The 14,692-nt window shown below is 42.9% G+C and overlaps 1 protein-coding gene across 3 annotated transcripts in view; it reads left to right on the top strand.

Moving 5' to 3' along the window:
• Nucleotides 1-14,692, top strand: part of CYFIP1 (cytoplasmic FMR1 interacting protein 1) — a 61,499-nt gene that overhangs the window by 5,918 nt on the left and 40,889 nt on the right. For 2 of the 3 annotated variants that reach the window (XM_083501630.1, XM_083501631.1), the window contains exons 2-11: nt 2,044-2,167; nt 2,275-2,364; nt 3,722-3,799; nt 4,485-4,586; nt 4,856-5,037; nt 10,352-10,448; nt 10,641-10,769; nt 12,849-12,953; nt 14,042-14,133; nt 14,307-14,424. In XM_083501630.1, the coding sequence (XP_083357756.1) occupies nt 2,051-2,167; nt 2,275-2,364; nt 3,722-3,799; nt 4,485-4,586; nt 4,856-5,037; nt 10,352-10,448; nt 10,641-10,769; nt 12,849-12,953; nt 14,042-14,133; nt 14,307-14,424 (1,110 nt within the window). In that variant the 5' untranslated portion in view covers nt 2,044-2,050. Of the gene's footprint in view, nt 1-2,043; nt 2,168-2,274; nt 2,365-3,721; nt 3,800-4,484; nt 4,587-4,855; nt 5,038-10,351; nt 10,449-10,640; nt 10,770-12,848; nt 12,954-14,041; nt 14,134-14,306; nt 14,425-14,692 lie in introns of those variants that run through there. The other variant, XM_083501632.1, reaches the window with a different exon arrangement.

Here is a 14,692-nt window from a genome sequence, read left to right as displayed (position 1 = left end):
GTGAGTCACTATATCTAAATTAGTGAGTTTATGCAGTTTGTAGGTTGGCAGTAACCCGGCTGACTAAATTTAGCCCTGCTTACTCAATGACAGAGCTGAAGAGTCATGTCAAGGTATAATGGCACAATATTGAATGCTGGCGATGAAAGGATGCTGTAGAGGCTATACAGTGGTACCTCATGTTAAGAACTTAATTCATTCTGGAGGTCCGTTCTTTACCTGAAACTTTTCTTAACCTGAGGTACCTCTTTAGCTAATGGGGCCTCCTGCTGCCACCACACAATTTTTGTTCTCATCCTGAGGTAAAGTTCTTAACCTGAGGTACTACTTCCGGGTTAGCGGAGTCTGTAACCCGAAGTGTTTGTAACCTGAGGTGTTTGTAACCCGAGGTACCACTGTAGTAAAGTAGAAATCAAGTTGCTAGGTTTGTCATTGCAAGAGGCATAAGAAATCATTCATGCACAGTTTGGCAACATAACAAGTAAGAAGCCATGATATGGGAATTGTAGAAGGTTTTAAGTTGAGTCAAGACACTCTAGAACTTAACTTGAGAATCCCTTTGGAGTTCCAGGATTTAGCAGTGAGATAGGAATTATGTAGCAGTGGGTCTCCTGCATCAGAAGGGGATTGGGTTAGATGACCTTTGAGATCACTACCAATTCTAAGAATAACAGTAAATGAGGAACTGCAGCAGATCCCACCACATCTGCATTTCCAGGTCAAAGGAGGTGACTTGGAAGCAGACTTCTAGTCACCTAGAACTTAAATACTGGGTTCTTTTAGCTGGACCAGGGATGGGGAACATTTTTCGGCCCAGGGACCACATTCGCTCACGAATAATCTTCTGGGGGCCACATTTCAGTGGTGGGTCAGGGTCAGAGGGGCTACCGGGTTTTATTCTCCTATAAACCCCTCTCCAGCCTCCTTTCAAGGAAGCAAGAGGCTGTGTAATGATACATTTATAGTGAGGAGCATCACTTCTAAGAGTGTGGCTTTGGGAAGAGTTTTCCCCTTCCCTGAGATAGACAGTGTGTGGTGTGCGAAGCAAGAACCTTTCAATTGTTTTTGTTGCTGTGATAGCTACTAACGTTATGACTTTTGCCTGTCATCTTTGGTGAATGTTTCTTCCGAACGTTTCCTACATGTGGTAAACTTATGAGTGAAAGCTGCCCAGGATGTGGTACTCCTCACATCTCGGTCGTTCTTTACGAGTGTGTTAGGCCGAAGTTATGTCACGTTGACTGTTCTCTGTGAAATACGAATGCAAGGACAGCCTTGTAAATATGCCCACAGGAGCCACTATACTGCATATTATTTATTTGGTTATTTGTTTTACAAGACTGCAGAGGAAGGGAGGAAGCCTGTATGCTGGTTGTGGAAGATGGGGCTACACTCCTCTAGTATCTCACACAGTTTTATGCTCAATACAGAGGAGAGATGGAGTGCTTCATCCTTCTCCACCAACCTACTCCCTTGTGGGCAATGAATTCCTCTTTGCCTGTGGCTTCCAGGCTAATGCTTAAACCCAAAAGGAATTGGATCCCATTATTTCCTTTTTTGCACACACTAGACACCTTTATGTCCAGAATATGGGGGGGGGGTGCCTATCCTGCAGGATCTGAACTCTCTGAGAGGGTTTTTTCTGCCCCTTTTTAGTACCGCTGTTGTGATGCCAAAATGTTTTTTGGTGCCCCTCTCCCATTGTTTCCATGTCTTAATTTAAAAATAACAAAATTCATTTCAGTTTTCTTTTATTGACTACTCTGCTGTGATACTGTGATGGCAGAAACCATTTATACCACCACAAATGTCCCCCTCAGATTTGTTGGGTTTAAAGGAAATGAAGTGGTTTCATCCATCTGGCCACACAACTGCTTTTGCTGTGCCCTCTTTCACATGCTATTCCTTGACGACTGGGCCCATGGGTCAAAATGGCCCTGAGCCTGAAAAAGATTAACCATTCCTGGTCTACAGCATGCTGCAGGTCATCTCTACCTGTTATGGATTTTGCCAGTTGTTTAAAGTTATGTTTTCTCTTTATAGAACCAAAATGACTGCCCAAGTTACCTTGGAGGACGCTTTGTCCAATGTCGATCTCTTGGAAGAATTGCCACTGCCAGACCAACAACCATGTATTGAGCCCCCTCCATCATCCTTGCTTTATCAGGTACGGCATCTGCAAAATGAAATATTTGTTGACCTGTTTAAGACTACCATCTGAATAAACTTCTTCAAGATCTTTGATCATTTTGGTGTCTATTTCTTTTCATGCAGCCAAATTTCAACACCAATTTTGAAGACAGGAATGCGTTTGTCACAGGCATTGCAAGATACATCGAACAGGCAACTGTTCATTCTAATATGGTAAGTATTTTTATTGTGTTTTTCTTCCTTCCCTTTTTACTGCAGCAACATAAAAAAATACGGATGAGTGAGGGAAGGGTAGCATGGTAAAAACGGAACAATTTCCTGTTGTCAGGATCTGATTACAGTAGAAGGAAATGGGAAATTATGTTAGTATGTTTCTTTCAACCTGGAAAATTCATATGGTGTGTTTTTTAAAAAAAATAGTGTTAAACTATATGTATATATTCTGCATGTGTTCTGGATAATTTTCAGTACTTTCACCTGTTCTGTGGTAGAAACTTTGGCTTAATTTCATTCTTTTATTTTTTTTGTGTGTATGTGTATTTTCTCAGTTTGTAGCATTGTGATTATTTAGGTCCAACAAATAAAAAAAAACTTCATTAGAAGTTCTGTAAATGTAAGTTGTAGGAGGAGGCACCAGAGGAAGCTTAAAGGGAGTTAACTCAAAAATTCTGAGAAATGCTGACTTAGACTGTCTCAAGTGATCCTTGATTCTGCTAAAATAAGCCGCCTGGTGTTACATTATTCCTTAGTTATATACTGGATTGGCAAGTTTCGCTGCTTAGCCTTCCTTTTTACGATTTAAAGGGGAAGGCTTTGATGGCTAGAGCTGATGGGTGTTGTCATCCAAAAACACCTGGAAGACACCAGGCTAGGGAAGGTTGGTCGAGGATGCACAATTCTCACTTAGGATGCTAGTGGTCCCAGGTCCGTTTGTAAGGGAAGGGCCATGTTCTGTGACGGAGCAAATGATTTGCATGTGGAAGTTCTGAGGCTCAGTCCCTGGCATCTCCAGTTTTGAAAGGATTGGGTAGAAAGCTATGTGAAAGACCCTTTGTGTAGGACCCTAAAGAGCCACTGCGAGTCAGAGGAGGCAGTTGGCTCGATGGACTAACAGTCTGACCTGGTATAAATAACACAGCACCCTATATTTCTGCAGTTGGACTGTTCTATGATTCTGCTGAAATGTGAGAGTTTAGTATTGGGCACATACCAATTAAGCATCCCAAGAAACTTTTTCTTCAACCGTTTGTTAGGGGATATGATTCATTCAGTGATTTGTTGAAGCCGCAACCGTTATTGTTGAAAATGAAAGATTTGGCTATGTTCCTAAGCACAATTACTTGGAAAAACCAGGGCTTAGAATTCCCAGTTGGCGATGTTCAGAGCTGGAGAAATAGTCAAAGCAAAAGTTTGGTCAGTGTTCTGATGAAAGCTTTTAGCTTATCTCTTCTGAGATGCCAGGCAGATGTTTTCTTTCTTTCTTTACATCGCTACTAGCCCCAGTAAACTTCCCTTTGTGTTCACCTCTGCATCTTCTTCGTCGAAATAACAGCTTTTATTTTTACCATAGAACGAAATGTTGGAAGAAGGGCAAGAATATGCTGTCATGCTGTATACATGGAGAAGCTGCTCAAGAGCCATTCCTCAGGTAATGGAGCAACATGGACTCTTTAGTGCTATCATTTTGGCATCTTACAAATGTGTTGTGTCTCCCATTCCATACAGCTGGCTCCTGGGACAGCTGCCTCCTCAACACCTGTCTACCTGCCTGTAGGGTGTGTGCGCATGTCTCAGTGTACAGGAACCACTTCCCATCTTTATCTTGGACGCTTTCTCGTTCTTGCAGCACACATATTTTTTTACTTCAATAGAGGACAACGTTAGAAAATTAATGAGGAAGTGCTGTACAGTGGAAAGAGGGCAGGTGCTGACATTGGAGATGATCTTCCTCTATTTTAGTGGTACTAGAGGCAGAACCAATGTGAAACTCTACTCACCCCCTCTCGATCTTTGTAAGAGACACCACCAACCTGTTATTGAACTACTAGGCAAGCCCTTTCCAGCGCTTGACTCAAGTGTGTTGCATTTCGTAGAATAGTTATTGAATCAAGTGCTCAATAAGAAGATGTGTTATGTGGCATAGTGTAGCTTGCATGTTTTGACATAGATATTTTTGTGTGCGGAAGTATTGTTCTGTGAACTGCCCTGGGACCTCTGGGTATAGGGCAGTATATAAATTAAATAAATAATTTTTTTTATAACTAGGTGAGGAAGATGTGTATGAAGAGTATATAGAGTATATAATCTGACAAATTCTGCCCTCCCCTTTTCAGGTGAAATGTAATGAGCAGCCAAACAGAGTGGAAATTTATGAAAAAACAGTGGAAGTGCTGGAGCCAGAGGTCACAAAACTGATGAATTTTATGTACTTTCAGGTAAATGAATATTGGTTGCTAACTTGATGGTTGTTCTTCCCCAGTGCTTTCCATGACTGCTGCTTTTTCCAGCATTCTTCCTTCCTCATCTGCCTTGTCTGTTCCATGGTATATATGTGTGGTTTTTATTACTTAATGAATGGTTCATTAATGGTTCATTATGAGTCATTTTGTGTACAGCAGTGTATGGACAAATCTGATCACTACAACCTGTGGGTAGCACTCTTACTTTAAACAACAACAACACAGAGATTTGTTTTTATCAACAGAGAAATGCAATTGAAAGATTCTGTGGAGAGGTGAAGCGTTTGTGTCATGCCGAGAGGAGGAAGGACTTTGTGTCTGAAGCGTATCTGATCACTCTTGGAAAGTTTATCAACATGTTTGCTGTTTTGGATGAGCTGAAAAATATGAAGTGCAGCGTGAAGAATGACCATTCGGCCTACAAACGGTGAGATGCTCTGTGGGGCGGGGGGCAGCATTTTCTATAGTTGGTTTATGTTGTTACTGTGAATCATGCCAACTAGTACAAAGTTTTAGTATCGTGTTTGCTGTTTTATCAGTGCAACGCCTCTGCTAATCTTCTGCATCTGAGCTGCTTGGAACATAACCCTATGTCAGGTGCAACAAGCCTTTGACTTTTCAGATGTTTCTGAAGTACAACTTCCATCATTCCTAGCTATTGGCCATGCTTCCTGGGGCTGATGTTGGAGTTTATCAACATCTGGAGGGCCAAAGGTTCTCCACACCTGCACTGCGCAGTTGCTGAGTGTCATATCTAGGCATAGGCAAACTCGGCACTGCAGATGTTTTGAGACTACAGTTCCCATCATCCCTAACCACTGGTCCTGTTAGCTAGGGATGATGGGAGTTGTAGTCCCAAAACATCTGGAGGGCTGAGTTTGCCTATGCCTTGTCATACCTGTTGAATTAAGGCTACTTCACAGATTGCGTAGTGGCAAATATGTTTTCATCTCCGAATACTTCTGTGGCAGGTTGCTGCGAGACATACTAGCTTCCTAGCATACATGCCTATAGGAATGTGTGTCTAGAAAAATGCAGTCCTTGTGCGCACATATTTTGTGTATCATCATAAAAATTATAATATGTCGGACAACCCTCAGGGTGTTTATATACTGGAAACATAGAATCATAGAATCATAGAATCATAGAGTTGGAAGAGACCACAAGGGCCATCGAGTCCAACCCCCTGCCAAGCAGGAAACATACATCTGTTGTTTTCAAACCTCTGTTTGATAGGGGCACATTCTCTGCAAGGAGTTTCAGATTAAGTCTTCTGGCAGCATTTACCCCTATGGAAAAGGAAATATTCTTTTTCTCTTGGCATATGAAGTTACCTATAGCACCACAGGACAATGTGGCCACAAGATGGCACTAGTTGTTTGCTCTATGCTATATTCACATTTTGTCTATACCAGTGTTTCCCAACCGGTGTTCCGCGGCACACTAGTGTGCCGCCGGACGTTGCCTAGTGTGCCGTGGGAGGGAGGCGGGCGAGTCGGGCTAATCCTCCGACGAGCTCCACCTCCAGACCCATTGCTCAAATCCTTTAACCCAGGAGGGCGGGGAGGGGGGGGGAGAAAGAGAAAAAAGAAAGGGTGGAAAAAAAGAAGGGGAAGAGAAAATATTTTTTTAAAAAAAGGAAAGAGAGGAAAAAAAGCGAGGGATGGAGGAAGGGGAATAAACAGAAGGGGAGGACAATGAAGAGGGGCGGGGCTTGGCAGGCAGCAGATAACTGGGGAGGGGGGCGCGGCTGGCGGCGGCTCAAGGCAGGAAGGGAGGAGCTGCCTCGCGGAGAGTCTTGGGCTGCAGAGATTTCCCGTTCAGGAGCGCGGGAGGCCACGCCGTGGATGGGAATCTCCTCCTCTTCCTCCTCCTCCTCCAGGAGAGAGGGTGGTCCGCCCCACCGAGTCGGGCCTGCTCAAGCGTGGGAGCCTATAGTTAGAGCTCAGCTCCTTTTCTTGCCTTCCCCGCCCCCCCACGGAGCACATTTTCCTCGCCCCCCCAACCCCCGCATGTAGAATAGAAGCCCTCCAGCCTCCAAGGTGCACAAACTCTCCCCTCTGCAACGAAGCGCTTTGTTGCATATCTTTGGTGAGGTTTTTAGGCAGTCTTGGTGCACCTTAAATCAGCGCTAATTGCGCCTGGACGCAGTATTTACTTCCGAGTAGGCCCCCTTCTCCCCCCCCCCGTAGCACCTGACGTTGCTATTCGTATCATCAGGTTTGTTTGTTGATAATTTAATTGTTTTAAAAGCATCATGCTAAAGAGCTCTCTCCCACCCCCCAGACCCTTGGGCAAAACAGAAACACACACATACACAAACACAGAGATTCAGCCCTGCAGGTTTTATGAAATGAATGGATTCTGAATGCCTGTTTCAGTGGCTTGTCCGCCTTAGGCTGCTGGGCCAGACACCTGTTACACGGTGCAGTCCGTAAGCTGTGAGCGCTGCTACCTGCCGCCGAGACCACGTAACGACAGTCTTGAAAGACCTACATTGGCTCCCAGTACCTTTCCGAGCACAATTCAAAGTGTTGGTGCTGACCTTTAAAGCCCTAAGCGGTTTCGGTCCAGTATACCTGAAGTAGCGTCTCCGCCACCATCGTTCAGCCCAGACACTGAGATCCAGTGCCAAGGGCCTTCTGGCAATTCCCTCACTGTGAAAAGTGAGGTTACAGGGAACCAGGCAGAGGGCCTTCTCGGTAGTGGCGCCCGCCCTGTGGAATGCCCTCCCATCAGACATCAAAGAGATAACCATTACCTTCTATGCTGTTACTATTTTTTTATTTTTTTTACATAAGTAAAAAGTGACCTTTCCCCATCTGGCATGGTGGTGTGCCTCAAGATTTTTTTCATGAAACAAGTGTGCCTTTGCCCAAAAACGGTTGGGAAACACTGGTCTATACTTGTAAAATATATATCTTCCCTCCACCCACTCCCCAAAAGGTATAAAATGTGTCCTGGAAAATATTCTCACAGTGAGTTGAAACAAGAAGAGGTGGACTCAGGTTAGAAATTGCACAGGATTGGGGACTGGTGTCAATATGACATGCTTCTTACCTGTTTCTCCAGGAAATGTGCATGAGGCAGATAAGAGATGACTTTTGTGCGTGGATATCTTTTTCCTGGAGGGGTGGAATACAAATGGGCTGCCCGTTTTGAAATTGCGTTTCTGTTACAATATGCCTCCATGAGCATCTTTGCAAAAGCAGTCCCAGCGGTGATAACTGTTGAAGAGAGGTTGAAGAAAAACGTTGCGCTGGAAAATGCATTAATTCTGGTGGAACTTAATTAGAGCTGGGGCTCAGCCTCGGAACAATTTCAGTGCCCATATCCGGTTCTGAACCACATCAGTAGAGAGCCTCTGAAGCATGCTTGTTGGGGTACAGTCCTTCATTTCTGATGCACCACAATTTGAAGCTTTGGGGCAGAACCCAGTATCTCATGGCCGGATCTTGAGAGTGTGCTGGGGGGCGCGAGGGAGAGGGCATGGAATGCAGGAGACATTCCATTGCATGTAAGTGGCGTTCCATTCTGCTCATGGTAGGACCTTGCAAGTCTTGCCAGGTCTGATCTTATTTATTTATCACAATTTTTTTATAAACTGCTGAACATCACAATAATACCATAGCAGTATACAATAAAAAACCCCTTTGCAAATAAAATAGATGAGAACATATTAACTGCTCTTGAATAAACTCATTCTGCGGTAGCTTATAAAAAACCCCGAGAAATTAACGTTAGCAACCTGTTAAATGTAAACCGTGTCAGAGCCTTTTTAACTTCAGTGGGAAGTGTGTTCTGCCACTGCAATGAGGAACCTAGTCCGAGCTACAATGGGATGGACCTCTGGTACATTGCAGCATCACAAGGAAGCAATCTTATTTGTAAGGAGGTTTTAGCACCAGCACGTCTTAAAAAAATAAAAATAAAATCAAGCTCTGGGTTCATCTCATGCAATCCCATGTTTGAACTGCTGTCTTCCAAGTGTGTTATCTCTATGTTCTGTGCCTTAATGCTGCAGTCACCTGCAGTTCATACCTTAAGACTTGCTTCTGTAAAGAAGTGCATAGGCTTGGGTTCCTAAAGAAGCTTGTAGGCAACAAGAGGCTGTTCCTCTGAGATAACACCTGCAAAACAATGCCCCACGGAAATGTGCTGGGTGGTTGATTATGATGTTAATTATGATGAATAGCTTCATTAATCCCACACTGCTCCTTTCAGAAAAATCCCATTCTGTGCAGCGGGGAAGACAACCACCTAGTGTCTGAGTGTAAAACCACTTGCAATTCAGGCTGTGCTGTTGCTTTTGGACTTCTGAAGGGTAGTGTGTGAGTGAGAGGGGGTGGGGAAGCAAAGAGAGAAGGCAGTTTTCTAAGAGCTCTGTCTTCAGATGGCAGCTGAAAACAACACACCCAGCTAACTCCCACTTTAATGATTTGTTAAAAATTGGTAGCTTGGATCTGCACCCCTTATGGGTGTATACTAAGTTCTAGGAGGTTTCTTTATGCTCTTGCCTGCATGGTTTGACTTGTTGTCTTAAGTGAGGTGCCATTCAGTTATTGAGTGTTCTTTCGCAACCTTTTCCCTTTGTTACCTGTATGACGTCAATCTAATAACTTCCAACCATAAACAAGGTCCTTGCCTCTCAGTGTATTTTATATTGTTGCATGTCTTAAAATTTGTTGTCCACTCAAGAGGGGTAAATTAGAAATATAAAAGAAGCAATAATAATAATAATAATAATAATAATAATAATAATAATAATAATAATAATTTATTATTTATACCCCGCCCATCTGGCTGGGATTCCCCAGCCACTCTGGGCGGCTTCCAAAAGAATATTAAAATACTGTGATACATCAAATATTTTTGCCTAAAAAGGAAGATGGAAAAAAGAAAAAGGTTCAGGAAGGAAAAAATGAAGTTGATTTTGGGTGCTGTTCTTGACACACACCTGTTTTGCATTCTGCATGGTTCCTCAAGAATGATTTAAAAATTAGGTAGTTAATGCTGAAAGTTGATTCCAAAGTAGAAGTGGCTCTGCCTAATTACCCTGTCAGAACTGATCCTTATGGAAAGCCACTGTTGCAGGATCCGTCTCCATGAGTCACTAGCATCACAAATTATTGCTGCTGGAAAATAATGACAGAACAGAGTGTGTCGGGACAACAACCTGAGTCTCTGCCCACTGCACTCGCATTTACAGTCATACCTCTTGTTACGTTTGCTTCAGGTTAAATCTTTTCATGTTGCGTCCCGCGGCGACCCGGAAGTACTGGAAAGGGTTACTTCCGGGTTTCGCTGCTCACTCATGCGCAGACGCTCAAAATGACGTCTCACGAATGTGCAGAAGTGGCAAATCGCGACCCGCGCAGATGTGGGTTGCGTTCTGCTCCTGTTGCAAACGGGGCTCCGGAACGGATCCCATTCGCAACCAGAGTACCACTGTATTAGTTTCTACATTGCTCATCAAGGTGTGACATTGGATCCCATAGTGTGCATGCATGTGCACACGTGTGTGCTGGCTTCTTCTCTAGCAGCAGAAAAGCTAGTGGAGGCCAGCAGAGTCGTCTTTATCCGGTGACAACGAATCATTAAGATACAGCAAATGTCCTTCATTCATACACTTGGCTTTGCAGTAATGTGCTTTCTTCCAGGGGCCAGTGACATAGCTATAGGGGCTCTCTGTCTATCGTTCTTGCAAGATTTAACTTCTTTTTCTCCTGTTTCCTTTGAAGGGCTGCCCAATTTCTGCGTAAAATGGCCGACCCTCAGTCTATCCAAGAATCCCAGAACCTCTCCATGTTTCTTGCTAATCACAATAAGATCACTCAGGTATGTTTTTAAGTAAACAAAATTATGATGTCATTGTTCCCTTCTTATTCTTGTACACAGCACGATATCTTACGTGCTGAATAATATAATAAAACCCAGCTATTTCCATACATATGAGTTCCACAAATATTCTCTCTTGATTCCCCCCCCCCGCCATTGCCATGTACAAAGTTAAACTGGTTTCTGTTCTAGTCTTTACAGCAACAACTTGAGGTGATTCCTGGCTATGAAGAGCTGCTTGCTGATATTGTGAATTTATGCGTGGATTACTATGAAAACAAAATGTATCTAACACCTAGTGAGAAGCACATGCTCCTAAAAGTAAGATATGCTTCTTGAAGCATTTCAACATTTGGGGGGGGGGGGTTGGAGGGGAGGAATGCTGGGTGAAAATACTCTTGAAATGGTAGAGGTTTGTTGTCAAGTAACTTGGAATAATTGTATCTGAAGAAGTGTGCATGCACACGAAAGCTCATACCAAGAACTAACTTAGTTGGTCTTTAAGGTGCTACTGGAAGGAATTTTTTTATTTGGAATAATTGGTATGCTCTTTGAAGTATTTTCAGCTTCTCTTTTATGTATGTGAATTCCCTCCCTCCACACTTCTATATGCAGAGGGACTAAATGATTTGAATGAAGGGGGTAGAGAAAAGGCAAAAATGGCATTAGAACGTTTTTGTGTCATTTTGTCATATTGGGTAAAAGATATGCAGAGGCAAATCTACCATTTGCAATGTTTCGAGGAACTAAATTGCTCGGCATTCATTATATTGGCTTTTAGCTAAACGGATATAGTAATGTTGAAAAAAGCAATGTATTTGTGCCCAGGGATTTTTCGGCACTGTGCCTCCAAATGGCTCCGTATGCATTCATTCCATTGGTTATTAGCCAAATGAATATAGTAATTTTAAAAATGTTGAAAAGGGTAGTTTATTTGTGCTTAGGAATCTTTTTGCAGTATATCTGGGACTGCACAGGAAAGCTGATTTAACAGCTTTCAAATCGGATTACCATACTTGAATAATTGGAAGCATTTATCCTTCAGATGCTTACAGCTCTGAAATGTAGCAGGTAAATTTGGTTGTGATATTCTAAGGGTTCCAGAGCTTATTGTGCTTATTCTTAACATATTTGACTGTGTTTTATTTTAAAAATCCAGGTGCCTGCTCCTATGGCCTCTGGTGAAGCACAGTCTTACTCTGTGTTTAGAGTTAATGATTGATTTTAATATTTTAGGAAGGATAGTTTTGTAGTTCACTTGCTTCTGATATCTCCCAAATATATTACAATTATGAAAACTTAAATTAGAAACTAGGCTCTCTTCATAAGAGAAGCTTCAAGATTTCTACATGAACAACTTCCAGATGACTAGGTCTGAGAAAAATGTATATGTACAGAGCATCATGCATATACCCATCTGCATTTTCATGGTTGTAAAAACGATCAAAATTTTATCTTGGGAAGACTTGGTGACCTCAGTGTTTTGTTCTGGACATCAGTGGTTGCCATATTTGGGACTTGGATGAAATCTCTCCCAAGTCTGAGTGGCGAGTCACCTGGGATATTTTGGTCCTCCAGCATCGAGAAGCAATTTATGTCAGCACTAGCTGATTCTTGGGGGAAGAAAATATCCCCATTGAGTTGCCATCACGAAGAAGGCTGTGTCATATCTCCATGGGCTTCTGCTGATGGTGGGACCATAAAAAAGCCCTGTTGCAGATCTTAACACACAGCCAGGCTGATGATGGAAAGAGGTGCTCCTTCAGATTCCAAGCTGATTAGGGCTTTTATACGTTAATGCTAACTAATTGAATTGAGTTTGGTAGCCTATATGCCACTGATGCAAAGTCTTCAAAATAGATGTGCTATGGTCTCATCTCAATGAGCCATCACATTTTGCACTAGCTGCAACTTCTAAACCATCATCAAATAAAGCCTTGTATAGAATACATTTTGGTAACCTGATTTGGGAGGCTTCCAGATCATAGATAGCTTTGGCCAGGTTATATTGGACCAGGAACAGGCATAGCTGGTACCCTAACTCTAGCTGGAATTAGCCACTCTGAGTCACAGAAACTGGGCTTTTGGTGTCCATGTTTTATCGAGGAGCATCCCTGAGGCACAGCACCTCTGTCTTGTCGGGATACATCCTTGGTCCAGCATGACTTTGGGGATACTTAAGTAATAGAAATTTACGTGCATATGCATGATTAGAAAAGAGAGTTTGGTCAATGGTAGAAAAATAAAGAAAATGGTGAATCATATTTATGATGCTTGTGCCATTATGTTCTAAGAAACTTTATTTATTTTGAGGAAGGTTTACAAGGTTTTGTTGCTTTCAGCATTGATCAAGTTAAGAATCAGGCAACAGGTCTTAATGTTGTTTTATTCTCTTTTCAGGTAATGGGTTTTGGTTTGTATCTGATGGATGGCAGCGTCAGTAACATCTATAAGCTGGATGCCAAGAAAAGGATAAACCTGAACAAGATTGACAAGTTTTTTAAGGTTGGTTAAGAAGGTTGTCTGTCTTTTGAAAAGGGAGTGGTTATATATTACTTAGGTACATGGGTGGTTGGTCACCTGAGTGACTAGGCATGCGAACTTTCCTGGCTCTGATTACATCATGAAGGTGGTTTCCTACCTATGATTCTTAAAATACATAGGATTGTATCCATTGAACTCATCCTTTTTGCACAATGATTTCTGCTTGTGCAGTGCAACTTCCCCTCCATTTTCTTACCTTCTGCCCCTCCAAATCTGTTCTCAAGTGTTTGGGGGACCTCCAGAACCAGATGTGGGGGTTTAAGGGGAGAGGATGTTTCATTGTGCAAGTATATATCATTAAATGCAACCCACTATATTTCAAGTTGACAGCATGTCCAGATGACAAATTCCCCGATGCTTAGTGTTCTGATGTTTCGGGCCAGATGTGTGTGTGTGTTGAAGGCACTATTGCCAGCAGAAGGTCTTGGTTCTGTTCTGGGAATGTTGTAATCTGCCAGCACAAACCACAGGGAGTTTCTTTTTTGGTACCTTTACAAAATAATACTCTTTCCATGGAGAGTCATGATTGCATATCATTGAATTGTAGAGTTAGCTTATTTACCGTATTTTTCGCCCTATAGGACGCACTTTTCCCCTCCAAAAATGAAGGGGAAATGTGTGTGCGTCCTATGGGGCAAATGCAGGCTTTCGCTGAAGCCTGGAGAGCGAGAGGCGTCGATGCGCACCGACCCCTCTCGCTCTCCAGGCTTCAGGAAGCTATCTGCAAGCCTTGCGCGCCCGGCAGGAGTTTCCGCAGGCTTGCAAGGCTTGCGGGCAGCAGCCTGCAGCCCAAAGCACAGGGCGCCCTCCGGAGGGCGCCCTGTGCTTCGCGCAGGTGTCCATCAGGCTTCCCCCACCCCAGCGCCACGGATGGGGGGGGAATAATTTTTTTTTATTCATTTCCCCCCCAAAAACGAGGTGCGTCCTATGGGCCGGTGCGCCCTATAGGGAGAAAAATACAGTTTTTGCTGATTGTGTGGCTAAGTCCTGAATGAAACCAGAAGGTGCACATAATTAACTTTGTTTAATTTGTTTTCTCTTGAGTCCAGCAGCTGCAAGTAGTTCCACTGTTTGGCGACATGCAGATCGAACTGGCGAGATACATTAAGACTAGTGCTCACTATGAAGAAAATAAATCTAGGTAAGAACTGAAAAGACACGCTAGCTTGCTTTTTCCAGAAACTACGAAATTGCTCCAAGTCATTCTTGCAGTGCAGTTAAAGAAAATTCATCTGTGGGGCATGGATCTCTTTGCCATGGGACTGTATAAATTTTATTTTCATGCTTTCTTTTCTCGTTTTTCCCCTACCGTAGGTGGACATGCACTTCTTCCAGCAGCAGCCCCCAGTACAATATCTGTGAGCAAATGATCCAGATAAGAGAAGACCACATGCGTTTTATTTCGGAATTGGCTCGTTACAGCAATAGTGAGGTGTGTAGATTAATGCAGGACATGAGTCTTTGGATGGAATCAGGTTTTATATGCGCCCAACTTGTTACATTAGCAGTCCTAAACATAAAAATTTGCACCCTTTTGAGTGGCAAAGTGCTATTAGTGAATTCCACATTTGTGTGTGTCAGTTTTTAAACAAGTTCCAGGCCAGTTTTTTTTATACTTCTTTAGAAACAACAACTAGGCACAAGTTTATTTATGAAAATATATAGCCTGAAAAGGCCGCAAGGCATATGATGTGCATTAC

This window comes from Podarcis liolepis (genome assembly GCF_965112155.1).
Source record: "Podarcis liolepis genome assembly, chromosome: 4".
Lineage (NCBI taxonomy): Eukaryota > Metazoa > Chordata > Lepidosauria > Squamata > Lacertidae > Podarcis > Podarcis liolepis.
The sequence above is the reverse complement of the archived record's forward strand: the minus strand, read 5'-3'. Positions and strand labels throughout refer to the sequence as shown.